General features: G+C 33.6%; 3 protein-coding genes across 4 annotated transcripts; all 3 read right to left on the bottom strand.

Moving 5' to 3' along the window:
- Positions 1-212: 212 nt before the first annotated feature.
- Positions 213-2,729, bottom strand: LOC111287833 (lysine histidine transporter-like 2). The gene is made up of 7 exons (XM_022878501.2): positions 2,499-2,729; positions 1,939-2,322; positions 1,363-1,756; positions 1,165-1,270; positions 854-945; positions 691-759; positions 213-592 (listed from the first exon to the last, which is right to left on the bottom strand). The coding sequence occupies exons 1-7, from the start codon at positions 2,672-2,674 to the stop codon at positions 494-496; spliced, it is 1,320 nt and encodes a 439-aa protein (XP_022734236.1). The 5' UTR covers positions 2,675-2,729; the 3' UTR covers positions 213-493.
- A 1,383-nt stretch (positions 2,730-4,112) lies between these two features.
- LOC111287011 (uncharacterized) lies at positions 4,113-15,471 on the bottom strand. 2 transcript variants are annotated; one of them, XM_022877148.2, is made up of 4 exons: positions 14,725-15,471; positions 8,600-9,336; positions 6,402-8,453; positions 4,113-5,662 (listed from the first exon to the last, which is right to left on the bottom strand). In XM_022877148.2, the coding sequence occupies exons 3-4, from the start codon at positions 7,107-7,109 to the stop codon at positions 4,358-4,360; spliced, it is 2,013 nt and encodes a 670-aa protein (XP_022732883.2). In that variant the 5' UTR covers positions 7,110-8,453; positions 8,600-9,336; positions 14,725-15,471; the 3' UTR covers positions 4,113-4,357. The 2 variants fall into 2 exon arrangements, with proteins under 2 accessions (XP_022732883.2, XP_022732884.2); XM_022877149.2 differs by lacking the exon at positions 8,600-9,336.
- Positions 15,472-15,709: 238 nt separating this feature from the next.
- Positions 15,710-18,402, bottom strand: LOC111287013 (glyceraldehyde-3-phosphate dehydrogenase, cytosolic). Its single transcript, XM_022877150.2, has 11 exons — positions 18,321-18,402; positions 18,180-18,212; positions 17,990-18,090; positions 17,788-17,903; positions 17,596-17,695; positions 17,299-17,506; positions 17,115-17,212; positions 16,837-16,979; positions 16,662-16,745; positions 16,071-16,160; positions 15,710-15,977 (listed from the first exon to the last, which is right to left on the bottom strand). The coding sequence occupies exons 1-11, from the start codon at positions 18,322-18,324 to the stop codon at positions 15,935-15,937; spliced, it is 1,020 nt and encodes a 339-aa protein (XP_022732885.2). The 5' UTR covers positions 18,325-18,402; the 3' UTR covers positions 15,710-15,934.
- Positions 18,403-19,784: the final 1,382 nt, after the last annotated feature.

Genomic DNA, 19,784 nt, shown 5'->3' with positions numbered 1-19,784 from the left:
TACCCCCACCCTTTTCCTTTATTACAAAAATACCTCTACAAAATGGACCTGTTCTATGGCCCGAAAACTACAATAGGGATCCGTCCACCAGCCCAGACATTTTCTTCGCCTAAGCCCTCATTTTTGTTTTTTTTTTTTTTTTTTATGGAAACATTATAGGAAAATTTAAAAATTAATCTGAAATTAGAAATTGAAGAGTATTCTTTTATTTTGATAAATTCAATTAATGACTTCAAATTACAATCTTAATATACCTAAGAAAATCAAATATTAAAAGTATTTTAGATAAATTTGGGAGTTTCTAAAGATTGTCCGTAAGAACCACAAAGAATCAAATTCTAAGGAAAACTGCTGAATACAAATCAAATCAAAAGAAATCGATTACATTTTTGGATTTTGAAAAAATCAAGTAAGCTAATAAATGAACAAAAAAAAAAAAAAATCTGATACAACGTGCTAACAGAAACATGAAATAGCAAGAGGGGATAGAATTTCACGAGAAGAACTTGTAGTCCTTGGCTGAGATGATGATTGTCCTCAGCCCTCCAATTGGTGACAGAATCATCAGCAAAACACCAAGAATAATGCATACCTGAAATATTGCATTCATGAAAAACAAACAAACAAACCAAGTGTCTGGGTTGGAAGTTGAAATTTTAGAAAAGATGGTTGAATTTGTCAGTTACTTACCCAGTTTATTATCCAAGTTAAGCTGAATCTTTTGGGTTTGCAGATGATAAGCCAGATGATGCATGGGAGCTGCAAAGCAAGACGTTTATACAATTTTATACTCTAGTGGGGGAGTTGTGTTTGGTTTCAAGTTAACAGGACGAGCGAGTCAAGAAACAATTACATAATATGTTGTTGGTGCAAAAGCAAATCCTCCAAAGAAGCTGAGAAGACCTCCAAAGAATGGGAAGCATATCCCAACCAACATTGTGAATGCTGCAACATAGGAAGATTAATCATGGCAATATGACAGGGTAAAACTCAGATTCCGTGTAGGAGAAATGGAATGTTTGGGAATCCGGAGTATATCTTAGTTAGTTCATGCAAGCATCCAACAAATCTCGAGCTTAAATTTCTATACCTGCAACCTTTTCTCCTATTCCTAGATTACGACTTGTAAAATAAATGGAATGTATGGGAGTTGGGACTATTTACCAACATATAGAGTGCGACTGATCAAGCGAAGCCTTAAACAAGGTGTGAAACGCATTGTCTTGACCAAAAAACTCTCCATCATGTCAAACACTGGAATTGCATAAATCTGCAGTTTATCAGGTTAAAGGGAAATTCGGGGTTAGATACATTAGAAGAATGAAGAATGGGAAATTTGATAGAGGAGGTACCAAATTCTACCTGATAGCTACCAATGACATGGATGATTACAAACATGTTAGCTGTAGCAATAAGCCAGGTGGGTTTCTCCAATGACAAGAGGATGTTATCATCAATCATGTTTCCAAAAGCCCAGTAACCTAAAAAAGCAACAGGGAAGTAGCAGATTGCCACAATGAGATATGCAACAATGACACCCTTCCACATTGGGCCCTTGGAAGGTTTTTCAGGAGTGGAAGGAATTGTTGCTTGGATCTCCAAAACCACATTATGACCAGCATAGGCAAAAGCTACTTCACCCAATCCAGCGAGGAAGTTAAAGACTCTCCCGGGGCTGCTTGAAGCCTTGTATGAATAGTCCACATTTGGTTGAACACCCTTAGCAACAGAAGCTGTCCAGGCAATGGTAGAGTAACTGCATAGAAAAAGAAATAAACCTATCAATTGATGAAACAATATATAGCCAACAATTCGTGTGGTCTATTGGTAGAGTGATCAGATTCAGATCTTGGCAGCCTCAACTATATATAAAAAAAAAACAATAAATAGCGACAACTCACTGGAAATGCCCCTAACAATTTATGTGATGATATTTACCTCAATGACATAACTGCTGCAGCCAGTGAGACACCAGTTATAGAGTTGAAGTTGGGGAGATGGGAGAGAACGAAGTGGACAGAAGCGAAAATCATAATGAAATATGTGAGCTTGATGTCTTTACAGTTGGGGCAAACCAAATCATGAAATTTCTTCAACGACTGGCCTCCAGTGACCATGTAGACAATGTCGACACCAACTTCTACAGTTAATTGTTGGGGTACGATGATCCAGAGCCCAAGCTTTTCACCAAATGCATGCTGACCTAGCTCATGGTATCTATCGAAACGCTTACCAGGGACCATCTCGTGCATTTCAACCATTTGCCAAAGGGTGTATAATGTGATGATCCATGACAAAATCATTATAGTAACCCCAGGACCCCTGCAATTCATCCAAGTCAATAAGATGTATAAATCGGTCTCATATAATCTAATTGCTCTACTCTGCTCAAATTTAATGCAAAAGTTAGCTGATTCAGGAAGCACCAAAATCAATGCTGGAAAAACGCAAAACCCTTGATAACAACAAAAAAAAAAAAAAGAAAGAAAGAAACATACCATCCAAGCTCTGCCATGGCATATGGAAGGCTGAGAACACCAGCTCCAACCATAGCAGTGACATTGTGGAAAGCTGAGTACCACCATTTTGCATTCCTGGAGGAAGTGATGGGAAGCCAATCATCGATGGCCTTGTCATTGTCTCTTGTACTACTTTCTGACTTATCATACCCCATCTGTTTTAATTCTTCTCCTCAACGAATTCAAAAATGGGCAACCTCAAAACAAATCTGTGTGATCCTTAAGATGAAGAAACTATATACATATATATGCAGTGGGACTCACAGAAGTAGCCAGCATATTAGGGACAGTTGCCGAGCTTATGCGGTATGATATTAACAGTATGCAGATTTTACTAGGAATGTAATGTAAAGTTGACAGTTGTTTTCTTAAGCTGCCATTTCTCTTCGTAACTGAATCTTGAATCTTGTTACTTTGACAGGTTTGGGATGTCAATGGTTTGAATTGTCAAAATGGTATAATTTTTGGATTCTGTTCTGTCCCAAGACTCAAGGCAGTTTTATGGTAGATCTAGCGGAATGGATAACCGTATGAATGTATTATAGCTTCAGTAAATCTCTCTTTCTGGTAATGCATAAGTAAAATGTGTGGATTAATCAAACTTTACACTTCAACATTCTTCCAAAGGAATAACAATAATAAACCAAATCTAAGAAAAAAAGGTTAAAGAAAAATAGGGAGAACTCAAAGAATAGTAATTCCATGTGATCTTTTAGTAGAATATTAGACTTTTAATTTTAGAAATTAGAATCAATGCATGATAGTCTCAAGTAAAAAAAAATGAAAAACTGTTCGATCAACTTATGTGGTAAAATTAATTAATTAATACCATTAACTTGGTAAAATTTTAATAACATAATAAAACTTTTCATGGTTTTTGTATCCAATAAAACAAATGATTGGATTTCATTTTAAAAGTAAGCAACGTTCTGTGAGTTTCATGACTCCCTTAATACAAATGTGGCAAGGCAAAATAAATTTTTGAGGAATTCCTAGTTATATAAAGTACTATTTTTTTTTTCTTTTCAATGGTAATATTAAGTAAATTTGCTGATTGGTTCCTGAAATCTTCATTTTTATCAAACCTCACTCCAGTGGCAAGCACGTAGAATCTTGAAAAAAAATATAGATGAAATTTATTAGTAGTCATTAGTAGATATAAGCTTCACTTTCATGGGGGAAGTTATAAAAAGATCTTGTCTTGGATTGTATTCATGAAATTTAGAATCTTTCAACCGTTCGGAATATATGCTCTACAAAATACATTTTTTCTTAATTTTGAAATAAAATTAAGAGAATAAAAATAAATTAGATAATAATGCTTAAAAGAGAATAGATAAAGCAAATAAGAAATTTGATTTTGTTCTATTCTTTTCATACATTAGTTTCCAGGATTTTTTGGAGTAATAACGAGAAAAATCTGTCTTGCAATCAGACCAGACTAGAAAAATAATCTCATTAATTACTTTATTATTATACAAGTGATATTATTTAACCTTATGTTTTCGCAATTGTAGGCATTAATTTGTTTAAATAAAATTTTAAGCTATACACTATTACAAATCTACACAACTTTTGAGCTACATATCACAATCAGCAAAATAACATATGATACAACTCTGCCAGATCCAAAAACTTATGATACAGCTTGGATGTTTACAGATACTTAAAAAATCTGGCTTTTATTTTCAATATACGACTTGAATTTATTCAGATCTTTTATACATAGTTTATGCACTCAAACACTGGACATTCAAGATTAGGAAGCTCATAGAACAACAAAATCCTGGGCTGTTGGTGGTCTTTACTCAAAACTGCAATACTTCCATGAAGCTGCATCAAGCAACTAAAGAACTGACACTTTTAATGCTGTGATCCAGCCGTGTGTGGGTTCTACTATCTTCCACAGCTAGGCCTTGTGCTCCGAAACAGAAATACTGGTTCATCAACCTCTTATCCGGTGAAGTTTGCTTCTGATTTATTTGTGTTGTTTTACCATTAAATGATGGATTTGAGAAAGAATGTCCTGCATTTTGAACACCCTTTTGTTCATCCATTGAAATAAGTGAGGCCACAGAAGACCCCGAAAAAGGACTTGTTGGTGATTTAAAGGGAGCAGCCAAATGCGGTGCTGCCTGGATCACACCATGAGTTAACTCTGCAGCAAATTTCTTTCTGGTGGATCGGCTAGGAAGATCACTCCTGAGAGAAAATGTCCTCTTGTTGTTTGGAAGAAATGAAACTTTGGAGTATTTTTCACGAAGTGGAATATGACTCTCTGGCCAATTTCTACAAGTACTCATAGCCTCCATAGAATCTTCATCTGTTGATTCTGTGCTGGCAGCTTTTCTCTCCTTCTTCCTGGGCCATTGGAGAAAAAATTTTAGGCGCCTTGCAGTATGATTTATGGAGTTTGACTTCTTGCTACCTACTGAGTTACTTAAGTTCAAGTCATTTAGTTCACTCAGGCATGAACTATATTCCACACTATCTTGATCACAACCTGCATCATATGCATTCTCAGAACCGGCATACAAGAATATCTCTGCATCAGGAATTCTAAATGAAGTTCCAGGACTGGCACCTATGCCCTGCTCTCTTAGATGGGAAACAATGGCACTTCTTGCAACATTGTCCTGACAGTTGGAGATTCCTCCGGCTGCAATTAGTTTTTTGGTTAAAATTTCTGACGATACTGATTTAGGCTGTCTCTTGAGGAGATCTAATGGGGTCATGCCATCAGCATCACTGACATTCAAATCAATAGATGGCACAGTCATGAGTAGCTCCACCAGACTAGATTGAACATTCTCCGTTACAGCCATATGTAGAGCAGTTCTTCCATCCAAGTTTCTTACATTGATGATGTCTTGAATGTCGACAACTTCACCACTTACTAATTTCTTCATGAGCTCAATCTGCCGGTCTATTCTTCGGAAGCCTAGCGTTCTAAAACCAGCCACAGCTACATGAAGAAAAGTATTCCCATAGTCGTTCTTCACAGAGACCAAAGTTGGAGATGCGTGAATCAGTAACTCCACAACCATTAAATAACCCCAATAAGCCGCCACGTGCAATGCCGTGTTCCCTTGATTATCCATAGAGGTTATAATCTCAAACGATGCTACAAGATCCTTCACTACCTGCATCGAAAAAGACACGAAAAGAAACATGACAATTTCACAGGGCTACAGGGTAATTGCAGCTGCTGACAAAAAAAAGTGAATTAGGTTCATAAATGGGCCAATGAAGTTATCATCTTGAGCCTATCATACACCATTAATACAGAGAACTATACTTGGGCCCATCATGTTAAAGAGCCTGCATCCTGGGACTGGGGCATGCCTTTGAGAGATATCCAACTGTTTACAGCTGGACATCCATATGCCACCTAGGTTCTCTGAGAGATATATTGAATAAAAACCAATTTTTTGCAATTCAAGCAAACTTCAATTTGCCCTGACATAAAGTAATTGTTTACACATGGAGAGCATCATGTCAAAATGATGCCAATCACTGACTTTTTGGGAAAGGAATGGTAAACAATTTCTGGCATTCAGGACTTCTCTTTTTTAGCCTTTAACACCATCAAATCACAGAAAAACGTTATCTAAACTCTCACAAGATGCAAGCATTTTTTGAAATGTAAATAATATCTGCTAAAAAGCACAACTCCTAATTCATTTTCCATGGATTGCCTTTTTCAGCCCTCACGGGAATCAGTTTATACAGAGGAATGATGACTGTCAAATATAAATCACTACCTAAAATTGTTGAATGATTGTCCACTACTAGGTGAGGTTGAGTAGAAACAGCAGAGAAGTATGATTCAGCAATTGAACTTGAACTAAGACAAATAGACACAAGGATTTAGTGCCTTACCTCAGCCTGTCCTCTCCCAGAGGCTGTATGCAAGATAGTAGACCCCTGCGCATCTCTATAGGCCAAAACATCACTACAATCCCCAAGAATCTCCATTAAAATCTCCAAACTCCCACCTCTAGCTGCAGCATGAACCGCTCTATTCATCATTTCCCACTTAAAAACCAACCGAGTTTCACTCGACTCATCCTTTTCTTCTAGTTCACTGCTAAGGCAACTCCTGGACGACACAGCAAAATCTAGCACCATCCTGAAAAGGTCAGAGTTTTTGCTCCTAGCCGCTGCGTAAAATATATCAGTGACCCCATATTCTCCTTCTCCAAATACAAGAGGAGGGTCTCTCTCTAACAGTTCCATAACAAAATCCACATCACCAGCTGAGGCAGCAGTGTACAAAAGCCAGCCTCCATAGCCAGCTCTAATCAAGGTATTGTTGCCTTTCTTGGTCTCACATTCTTGAAGAAGTCTTTTTGCAACATGAGAGCGGCATTTTGCAACATCATCAAACTGAGCCTCATCGTCCCACACGGTTTCGAGACGGCGGATTCTGCGGAGAGAAGTGAGCTTGATGAGAAGATTGGTGTCAAGATGGAGAAGCTCAATGACCAGGTCGTAAAGGCCATTAGCAGCTGCCCAATCAATAGGTGACGCGTACCACCATTGGTCTCCAGTGCTTTCCCAGCGCAGAGGGAAGTAAGATGGCGGCATTGTAGTATTGGGTTCACTAAAATTATCAGCTCTTATAAGATTTCAGCGAAGACCCAACAGAGTTTTATGGAAAAAGGACAAATAACTCAAGAGTTCAAGTGGAAGTAGAAGCAAAGTGAAACGGGAAAGACAAAAGAAGATGGCAAGAATGCTTGAAACTGAAGATCAGCCATGCCATAATCACTAAAGATGAATCTGAACGTGGGAGGCGATGAAGCAGGTTCTTTAAAAGGGAAAGTTTGAGTCTGAATGGATAAACATAGAAACTCATAAGCTCTATAACTACTTACACTGTTTGCAGATGAAAACAAAACAGAAAAAAGACCAATTGAAGCATAGATTTTTGGTCAGGTTTTTATGGTGGAGGAAAAAGTAGCCAGGAAATTGCAAGGAAAATGTTTCCTTAGATTCCTCTTGTCTTGTCCGTGAAAGCCAAGTGAGCATGGAAAGAGAAAGATAGTAATTATGTAATAATGAACTTAAATCAGAAAAATTTCAGTTGCGGAATCTGATTTAAAACCAAGTCCCCATTGAGCTAATCATTTTCAATGCACCAAAACCGAGTAAATGTCACGTGGAATGGAAGTGGCTACCCCTTCAGCTATCAGGTCAGGGTATTAAAGTATTTGGCACCATGCCCCAATTGCAAAGCTGGTTGGTTATGAATTAAAGCTGCTGCCTTCCTCAATTGTGAGACATTGTTAGGGTTTTTTTCAATCTCTGGAAAATAGAGGTTGCAGAATTGAGCATGGACCTAAGAACATTCTGGGTGTATAGAGAGTGAGCTGGCAACTGGCTAGTAGTTGGACTGCAGGGATTGGGAGACCATTTTTATTGGTACAAAATCATGGCAGGCAATCACCTAATCAGAAGCATTTGAGGGTAGAATTATTTGTCTCTTTATCATTGATGAATGCAACCTTAGTTAACTAGCCATTGTTCTTTAGTAGGCTCATGATACCAATTCTTCATATTTCTAATTTTTTGGCCGTGAACGATCAGAAATCTATGGTGGGAAAGTAGTTTTAATTTGGTTGAGCCTACACGATACCAGTTAATACTCTTTCTTCCTTGTTGAATGGTTGGATTTAGTTCTAGTTCCCCTTAAACATAAGCCAAATATAAATAAAAATTAAAATAAATAATTGAAATAGTCAAACAATTCATCTTCTGCTAACACGCTTTGTAATAATCTTAACAGGTTACAGATATGATAATTAAATCGAAAATTATTACTATTTTCGTACACTTCAAAGAACTGCCGGCTCTTTGGCTAATATCACTGATTTTTAGCCTAATTGCACAACCTTGGACGTGCTGTTGCACCCATCTCTTGGCTGATTACTGGAATGCACATCATTGTTAAGCCTTTTTTTTTTGGCGATAATTTCATGGTAAACTAACAAAAATATCAGTTATCTATGCAAACAGATTAAAGCAAAATCTCTAACATCAAAACAATTTGAAAGGCATAAAGGACATATATTTACCTTGTTGGATTCCATATTGTCTTCACTATTCGGTATAATTTGACATCAAATATTACCTCTTTGGATCAGGTTGGGGAAAAAAAGTTGGGTTTGATATGACATTTTTTTTCTGTTCATCCAGCACAAGACTTTGGACAACTTCATGGGGAACGGGCTACGAAGGAAAAATGAAGGAACATAAAGGACAAGAAATTGGTCATTTGGTCGGTACTTCTTGAAAATCACCGATGATTAAGGGTTTATTTGGATGTAAGGCATGATGTTGCTTTATGATTAAATCTTAAAAATTTGATCATAAAACGCAACTATGACGCGAAATCCTTTCTGCTGTCAAAAATGAACATGAGGCATAGAGTATGCAATCTCAGTACACGGTAGGGAAGGCATGAAGGACGGCTGGGCCAAGAGCAGAGTTCTTTATTATATTTTATTCTACTTTTTTTTTGTTAGTAGTTGCAACATTGGATCACGAGGTTCTGATTTTCAGTAAAAAAGCTACTTTATTATCTAATAAAGACTCTGACAATGATCATGTGATGCTGCCTCCCCATTCACCAAAGAGTCAAATTTGACAGCCAAGAGGCAGGGAAAGAGAATGCAACCGAAACCTATGAGATCTAATTTTATAAATCACAATTCCATAATAGGTTAACCCCACCGCCATGAGACAAATTATGGTGATCTCAGCTTATTCTGCTAACATGTGCTCTCTGATCTTGGCGTTGGTCACAGTAGCTCTGTTTTGCAGTCATGGTAGCTAAAGATATCAATACAGTTTCTCACATAATCAAAAAGGGATAATATCCTATTTGATTCCTGAATTAGTATAATTTATTAGATTCGGTACCTAAACAAAATTTTTTTTTAATTAAGTACCTAAACTATATTTTTTTATGTTAATTTATCTCAATCATTAATACGATTAACTCTAAACGCGATATAAAAATATAATAAAATATTGACATGTGTAAAAAAAATTCAGTTAGCGCTACATCATTAATACAACATCAACATTAAAAGAATTTTTTCAAAAGAATCTAAAAAAGTTTTAAAAAATTAAAAAAAAAATCTATAAAACACAAGTTTTTAAAATTTATTCAAAACATTTTCTTTAAAAAAAACTTCAAACACTCTTAACCCCCAACAGCATTGACTATTCTTAAACCCAAAAATCATTGGCTATCCACTATATCGACCGTTGTCTATCGTCGCCAGCCGTTAATTTTCAATACTGATTTAAGCCCATATTTCACCTACTGATTCCTTTCGACCTCCTATTTCATGTTTCGGCCCTAGTGTTTTTCAAAAACAACCTCTAAAAGTTTAGATCTAACGACAAAAATTTGGCAAAATTTTCTTTTTGCTGATTTTTGCTTATCCGATGGCCCTTATCTTTTATCACGTTGTTTCTCTCCTTAAAACCCTCTTACTCTCTAAAGATCTAGCCTAACCATCCTAAACACCCAAATCTGAATCTTAGTTTCAGTGTTAAATTTTTTTGGTTCGACTACTGTTTTATGGTTCCCCTTTTGAGGATTTTTTTTTTTTTTATGTATGGAATGTATTATGAGTTATGACTTCTTTTGTTATATGTTAAGAACTCAAGATTAGATGTTACAAGTCACAAATTTTTTGAAAACTAAAAGGAAAGGCTAAAAAGGTACTAGAGATTGGCATTGGTGCATGACTTAATCTTGAACACTATATGCTAAGAATAGTGAGGTCCAAGTTTTTTGTGTGGATCCTAACAATAAGATGGAGAAGTATGATCAGGCAATAGCAACAGTTGGTTTGTGATCGAAGAATTTTCAATTCATAGAAACTGTTATGCCCCGAGATCGATACATAATATGGTCATATTACCTTAAAATAAAATCCCAAAAGTAATATAAAGCATTTTTTCTTAATTATTTTAAAATTTTTCAATAAAATAACCTGTTCAAAAAAATTTGTAACTTTAATCCAACTAATGATAAATCTCCATATCCCCTAATGCAAACTAATAAAAATACTAAACCACTTTATAAAATCTCACTAGCCAACAATGTCTCCAATGTCCGAGTAATCTTTCCAATATGATTTTTTAGCTTTTTAAATAACTAAGCAAACTTATCACTTATTCAAATGTAAAGAAAAAGTAAAAGAGGAATGGGCAAACTACAGTTCAACAAATATAGGCTCACACATCTTATCGGATCAAATATCGTTTTCATACATATTGTATAGACCATTTAAAACATTCGTCAAATCATAATATCAAAATATTTCAAAAATTATCGTTTTGTTAAATATTTCATAGATTATAAATCAATATCAAACATATTAATTTATAAATCATTTCAAAATATGCTATTATTCAAATAGTATGATCAAACCAAATCATTAATCAAATCATGGATTAATCTTTAGAAATCATCACAAATCGTTAGTTCATTATTAGCTATGGTCACTGCTATAACCCATGACATTGGTCATATTGACAATTTCATCATCATAATCATTGCTAACTATTATAACTTATTAGCCAAAGCATAATGCTAACTACTATAACCCATTAGCAGGGCCATATGATCATGGCTATGTTAACTACTATAAACCGTTAGCCAATGCCATAAAACTAGTTCTGGTATCATTGATCCCACTTTTCAATGATGTAAAAACGTAACTATCATAAAATCATTCCTTAAACATAAATCATTTTCTTATTTCATTAGTATGATCCATCTTTTACATAGCAAAAACACTAAGTAATCATATGCTTAATCTTATTTTCATATATCGAAAATATGAAATAAAATATTTACTCATTTAAAAACATACATATATATACATAAGTTGGAAAATAAGTAAAGTGTGTGCGATTCTATTTACTTTCTTTCGATTCTATCATTTAGTTTTTTTCTCAAAATAATTAACAACCTATTCATGATAATTTTAACATAATAGAAATTAATCAACTCATTTTGAGACAAATTATAGCAAAAACAATTAAGTTAAACAAAAATTAACTTAACTAATTAATAATGATGGCCTAAACTCCTTTCACTAAAACAACCATATCTCAAGACATTCAACTTAGAATTAAGATCTTTTTAATGTTTTAGAAATTAGACTTGATAAGACTTCTAACTAAGGATGGCATCGGGTCGGGTTCGGGGTGGGTTTTGCTTGCCCCGAACCTGACCCGATTTTATGCTTTACTAAACCCGAACCTAACCCGACCCGAAATTAATAAAAATATTATTTTTAAAATATAAAATATTATTTTTAAAATATAAAATATTATTTTTTAAATATAAATATTTAAAAATATCATTATATAAATATATATAAATAAATAATTAATTAATTAATTAAAAAATAATTTTTTAATAATGTCGGGTTGGATAAGGTCGGGTTTTAGGCATACCCGAACCCGACCCGACCCCGAATGTTACATAATTTTACCCGTCCGAAACTCGAAATTCAAAAAAAAAAACCCGACCCTATAGGGTCGGGTCGGGCCGAAACCCGTCGGGGACAGGCTTGATTGCCGTCCCTACTTCTAACCATATATGACCCATCTTGTGATTCCTTGTAGATTAATTATAATAATTTTTAAAATCCATATCATATATTGCTATCAAATAATGTGTATACCTTCTAATAAAAATTATACATTTATTCATAAGAAATTCTAAATTCAATTTTGCTTATTTAGTTGGAAAGTAGACTCAATAAACTTTTCAAACATATAGGGCTTAATCTATAATTTCTTGTATAAAAATTAAGAGGAATTTTGTAACTCTTTTCTCTTGCTGCTACTAGGTAGCCCACACATTTTTAAGTAAAAATTAAAATACTCTTCATAAAAAACTTAGAATTGACTTCTATTATTTCATTGGAAAGTAAATTCAACAAGCTTTCCAATGGTATGTAATAATCATAGCAATATTTTATCTCTTAATACAAAATATTATCTTAATCCACCACTTCAAATACTAAAGTTCATACTGAAATTTTCTTTCTAACCCATCAAATTTATGTTTCCTATTTTTACAGCAATAAAATCATATTACTAAACTTTTTCAATACTTTATTAGACCATAATTAAAGTCTAAATGATTTACCCAAACCAATCTTGAAGAGGGATAATAGATTTCCTAAAAATTAGAGTTTCTCGATTATAAGTGAAACCTCAAGACTTAACAATTAACATTATTGCTTCAAAATTGAAAAAAATTATTTACTCAGCCTATAACTATCAAAGTCGAATTGTGAGCCTATTAATGAAGCAAATTCAATGAAGCAACAATTGGTACCATAAAGAAGCAGCCATAAATTGAAGAGTCCTGACCAATTTGAAAGATCATTTAATGTATTTGAAATAACTGAATTTTGGGTTGTTCAATCAAGTAAGAAAAATTCAATGAATTCATAAAAGACAACTTTCCTTATAGATTTTGTTCTTACCCTTCACTTGAAATCTTTAAATTTGTTTGTTCTGTATAAAAAAAAAAAAAAGAAATAAGCTTTTATTTTCTTTCAATTAGTTGTCGATTAAAAATAATAGTATAAGTTAACCCTATTAAAATTGAGTTTTTTATTGATATGTCCTTTACCTTTCTAACTTCTTGCTAAAAACTCCCTTTACTTATAAAATACTTAAAATATTTTTTTTCGGGTATTACAAAAGCTATATGTATTGTTTCATGTCTGGCTTGTTATTGAAATTTATTTTACGATGATTGTTATTTCTGCTGCCTAGGAAAACAAAAACCCTTTCTCCACTACCTTTTTATAATACCAGATTTTGGATCATTATTCTATTGAAAGAGAATTTCAAGTTTGTTTTTACTTTCTTCACAATTATTATGCTTCTTTGTTTTAGAAAAAAAAATTGTTTCTTTTTCTGAATTCTGGACTGTTACATTTATCCAGGTTGTAGAGGCTATTTCATTAAATGATGCTTCTATTGATGCAATTGTTGGAACACTTGTGTTATGTTCTATTAAATAAGTTAATATGGCACTTAAGATAGTTTAGCACTTAGGTTTGTCTTCATCTAAGCTTTGTTAGTATGAATTTCTCTGGCAAGCATTCAATGAAAAATATTTCCTTAACTCATTTTCATCAAGAATTTTATAGAATTTTTTTTAGATTTTTTGAAAAAAATTTTTTAATGCTAATGTTGCATTGATAATATAACATTGATTGAACTTTTTTTACACGTGCCAATGTTTTATTAGATGTTCATGTTATGTCAGCATTTAAAGTTAATGGTTGAGGCAAATTAATACACAGAAATATAGTTTAGATACCTAATTAAAAAAAAATTTATTTAGATACCAAATCTAACAAATTATAATAATTTATGGATTAAATGGGACATTATCCCATTCAAAAAACATTAACATTTAAGCCACCGTAACTCTTAATTCTAACACAGAGATGAGAGAACAAATATAGGAATGACAGGAAACAACATGGTATTATGGAATCTACAGACCTATTAATCTGAGGTAGACTGAGTTGCTCCATTGGTTCATGAAGTCAATATTATAAAAACTAAAAATATGTACCGATATATGTTCATTTCAAATAAAGCCATAGCTTTCAAGCACATAGAAAGAAAATAACATAATTTAAAGTATCCAACCTAAACTATGAACTAAATACTTCAAGCTGAGACATGTTAAAATTGTCACATCCTAACTTTTGGAGAAACAACACCCAGATTTGAACTGAAGAAAAAAAAAAGAAAAAAAAAATCGCTCTCCTTCTAAAGCTTGCCCTGTTCATTATGCTCACAACAGTGAAATCAACACATCTGTTGTGTACGAGCATGTGCAAACACTCAGACATACGTATAAACACCATGTGGGTCATGATAGATGCAGGGTGTGTGGTCCATCATCAAGTTCAAGCTGATAAACCTTGAATGAATACATATGTAATCTGTGATTTCACCTTTTTCTTGTTCTTTTCCTTTATTTTTCAGTTAATATAACACATGTTAAACAAAAACCACCGAGGCTTCAGCCATAATAGCCTTATCATCACCAAACACAGACAATTCTAAGTGTATGTTTGGGGGATAGTGAAAAGCAGAGAACTTTTCATGGAGAATGGGATTAAATGCTCACCTGGCCAAGTATAATTTCTTCATGAAACCTTCAATTTTCTCAGCTGCATCATACATATTCTTCTCGTAGGCTTCATCTAAAAGCAAACGGCATGCTAATATTTTGGTGCTAGTAAGCCCACTCTCTTCTGTTTGATCTACAAAGTCCATGAATCAATAGTGAATTGGCTGAAATATCAAGACTAAGGTAATGCTTATTAACCATATCATTCAATAGTGTGCTCAACAGACTATCTTCCCAGTTTTAAAGCATGACTTCAGCAATGGATAATACGTCTGAACTTCAATTCAGGCTACCAAAATTTCAAATTCTCCATGTCCTGAAGATAAGTTAGGGCCCTCTGTTGCTGAGCATGATTGGCAAAGCATAGCAATCATGCAATTTCTACGTCCACGTACTGTTGGCAGTTTGGCGTCTCTACGGTTAGTACGAATTTCAATGATAGTTCGAGTATTTCTGCCAAGTATCCACATGGGCTAAGCGGTTAAAGGCGCTGGAACTTGATAGACCCCGTTAGTGAGGCCGAAGATAGATTGGACTCAAGCCCAACTATTTAAGCAATTAAGTCAAGCCCCATTAGATAGACCTTAAACTAAATAGAATATAATTCTAATTATCACATCCATAATATGAAAATATATTTTATAGTTTTTCATGACATATTCTTATTGATTGTGCAAGCACGCAATTTGAGCCAACGGATGAGCTTGAATTTTAGGTTTCAAGCCTGGACAAAACCCAACCTTGATTTGGCATTTGCAAACTTTTTCTTTTAAGTCGAGGATTTAAATGATTTAGTGGATATTCATTTATTAATTTTATTAATTTAGTGAAAAGTTTTTAGTAATTTATATTTTATTATTATTTATCTTTTTCTATTTGCCTTTTATTATTAATAGCACATGCTTCATAAGCCGGCAGTGTGCAAGAGTTGATTTGAGTTCAATAATACCAAACGAAGAAATTATAAGTCACGCAAAAGCAATAAGAGAATGCATCACATTTGATGTATGCACACCATCTACTCCATAGTATTAAACTGGTCGATATCAAAAAGAGCAAAACCATTGAAAAGACTGATTGCTTTTATGTGAAAACGCAGAAATGGAAACAGCCAAGAAGGTAAATCTCAGGTTTATTCCAAAGTACCAAGCAGCTTTCAAACACTTGCCATCTTAAAACCAGAACACCAAATCGGATTGGCTTAACTTCAACAAGATGCCATGTGAACAATCAAGTCAATTACACGAGAACTGCAAGAAGACAGGGCCAGTCCAGGAGTGTCATATAGCCACGATTTAAAAGGCCATGGATCCCAAAGAAAATAAAGAAAAAGCCTGAATTACCTGTAACCCCATTCGTTGTCATACCAGGTGACAAGTTTCACGAATTTCTCATTCAGAGCAATACCAGCCTTGGCATCAAATATGCTCGACCTGTATACAGGGAAAAAAAAAAAGAAGAAAACCACATAAAGATCAACATCGGACATCAGGACAACTTTGTAAGTTAGGATCACCAATGCCTATCTAGCAGATATATCAAAGATCAACATCGGACGTTAGGACAACTTTGCAAGCTAGGATCACCAATGCCTATCTAGCAGAAATATAAAAGGATAAAGTCACAAATAGTCCTTCAACTATAATAAAATATTTAACTAATCACAAATTATCCTTCAACTATAATAAAATATTTAACTAATATAATACTTAGGTTATTTGTCAGGTATCATTAAGAGAACTTAAAAATTTTAAAAGTGAATACCACAGTAGCTGTTAAAATTAATAAATTCATAATTCAAATTTCACATTAATATTTTACTATAATTCAACAACTATTCATAACATTAGCCTAATATAAATGCAAAACGTAGATATTACAAAATAAATTATAAATTTGAACTTGAAAAAACCAACAAAATCATTTTAACTTGCCTGCTGTCAGCAACAAAGTCTGTGGAGACAACATCTTCTTCGATGTAACCCAAAATGCCCTTGAGCTTGCCCTCAGACTCCTCCCTGCAATCATCAGAATCATGGATGAGAAATCAAATACTGATAGCATAAAGACAATAGATCAGGAAATGGTATACATTATAAGAAGACATACTTAACGGCTGCTTTGATCTCTTCATAAGATGCAGGCTTCTCAAGCCTAACAGTGAGGTCCACAACTGATACATCGACTGTAGGAACTCGGAAGGCCATTCCAGTCAGTTTACCATTAAGGGCAGGCAGAACCTTTCCAACAGCCTACATATTCACAATATCATCGAATATATACATATAAGAATAGAGTTGAACCGCTGAATCAGTTAAACTAGCATACCAAGTTCCGTAAGTATTGCAAAATAAGAAGGAAATAATCAAATCAAATAGAACTTATACCTTGGCAGCACCGGTGCTGCTAGGAATGATGTTGAAGGAAGCAGCTCTACCACCTCTCCAGTCCTTCATTGATGGACCATCAACAGTTTTCTGTGTGGCTGTAGCCCAAGAGAATTAAACAAAAACTTTTACTTAACCCTTTAATCCATTAAAAAAGAGTAAAAAAAAAAAAGTTATCACTTACCAGTGATGGAGTGAACGGTAGTCATGAGACCCTCAACAATTCCAAATCTGTCATTGATAACCTTGGCAAGGGGAGCAAGACAGTTGGTAGTGCAGCTAGCATTAGAAACAATGTCAAGCTCTGGCTTGTAATCGTGCTCGTTCACACCAACTACAAACATGGGTGCATCTTTGCTTGGAGCAGAGATCACAACCTTCTTAGCACCACCCTGTAAACAAAGAGCAGCAACAATATTCCAGTCAAATTTCAATCTACTAATAAAAAAAAAAAAACCCAACAAAATTACAAGAAACAGACCTTCAAGTGAGCGGCAGCCTTGTCCTTGTCAGTGAACACTCCGGTTGACTCAACAACGAACTCAGCTCCGGTCTCAGCCCATGGAATCTCCTCAGGATTCCTAAACCATCGCACAAAATAATTAAAACCGAAAAAAAAAAAAAACGCAGCTTAGAAATGGGATTTCTTTTTGTTATAGAATATTTTTTTTACCTGATTCCGAAAACAGTGACTGGTTTTTCACCGAAGAGTAGGGTTTTAGAGTCTTTGACCTTAACATCATGGTGCTTCCATTGACCGTGAACACTGTCGTATTTGAACATGTATGTCTGCATTTTCCCCGCCAATAATTAAAAATAAATCCCGACTAAAAGTTAAACACAGATTTTAAAACTTTAACCACCGGTGTTATTACCATGTAATCAGTGCTAATGAAGGGATCGTTGACAGCAACGAGCTCAACGTCGTTCCTCTGAAGAGCAACTCTGGCAACCAAACGTCCGATTCTTCCAAACCCTGCCGCATTTCCAATTTTCTCAAGTTTAGCATCTCATGTTTAGCAAAAGCGATTTAACCTTAGTAAAATTACTAGATCGGATGATTACCGTTAATCCCGATCTTAATCTTCTTATCTGAAGCTGCTTAAATCAAGTCAAACGAAAGGTAAAAACAATTAAATTAATGAAGAAAAACGTATTAACATGAGAAATGAACAGAAAAAATTGATTGGAAATGAAGTGAATTACCCATTGGCGATATTGACGAGGAAAATTCGAGGGTGAAGATTTGTGACTTTTGAGATAATCCGAGGGTTTTAGAGTGAGATTTGACGCAAAGAGGCAGAGGGGTGGTATTTAAAGGGAAAAGGAAGAAATAAGGTGAGTTGTTTTAAATATTCCTTGGGGAAAAGGAAAAGCGGAAAGGTAAATAGAGCCGCTGTTTTCTATTAGCTGCTGGATTTACTAAGGATTTAGGAACGGTTATGTCCACGCGCAGTATGGGGATCTGATTTTCACTGTTATTGAATGGAGAGAAGCTTGAGGGGGACGGAAATAATCACTTGCTTGATTGAGAGTGATCCGAATTTTCTCCTTTTAACATTCAGCGGCTCACAGCCGTTGGGTTAGAGGAGTCTGAAAGAAGAAGATTTGAATGTTCATCAATGGGAGTTTTGCATGGTTGGTGGCTCACGTGAGCCTCACCCTGCGCGAAAATTTAGGTATTCTGTACTCTTTTGGTATAAATCTTAGGGTAAAATACACAATTGTTGTCTAATTTTACGTGACATTTTTACTTTGTTCATTCAATTTTAAAAATTTATGATTTGAGTATTAATATTTGAATTGATTTTTTTCATATAATTTATGTTTTAATCAGTAATGTTTGAATAATTATTTTTTATCATCTAACTATTAATTTCTTACCAAATATTGATAGGACACATCATATACATATTATATTACAATATATAAAAATATATGATAAAATGCTTAGATGAATTTTTTTTTTACACATAGACAATATTTATTATACATTATTTAAATTTAAATATAAAAATTTTTAAAAATAAAATTTTATCTAAAATATATATGATTAATTCTCTATATTTTTTAAATAAAAAATCTTAATAAATTGTAATAAAAATATAAAACTTTAAAAAATTAATCTTATTTTATATCTCTTTTTAAATTTAAAATTTTCAAATGGATATTTTTATTTTGGTGACTCTTTTTTTATAATACTTTAGCCTTTTTTTTTAATTTATAAACACAAATATCTCTTATTATATATAGTTTTTAATTTTAAAAAATTATAATCAATTTATTATGTTTTGATATCTTAATTATAATATATATTATATATTTTTTAAATATGTAAATGATTAAATGATTTTAATTTATATTTTTACATATTTGAATAAATAAAGATAATTTATATATTATACGAGTAGCAAGCTAATTATATATAATGTTAGTAATTATATGGCATGACCATATTAATAAACAAACACACATAGTAATGTTGACGTTGCATATGTATATACACCACATTGTTATGTAATTTTTTTTAATTTTATAAATGAAATTAATATAATAATAAATATTTTATAAGATATATTTAAAAAATTAAAAATTAAAAAAATAAATAAAATATATGTCACCTTTTTAATTTTATTTATGAAATTAAAAAATTTTATTTTCAATATATTA

The sequence above is a fragment of the Durio zibethinus genome, chromosome 4, assembly GCF_047325235.1.
Source record: "Durio zibethinus cultivar Kanyao isolate XHJ-2024 chromosome 4, ASM4732523v1, whole genome shotgun sequence".
NCBI classification, from domain to species: Eukaryota; Viridiplantae; Streptophyta; class Magnoliopsida; order Malvales; family Malvaceae; genus Durio; species Durio zibethinus.
Note: the sequence above shows the minus strand (reverse complement) of the source record. Positions and strands in the feature narration are given on the sequence as shown.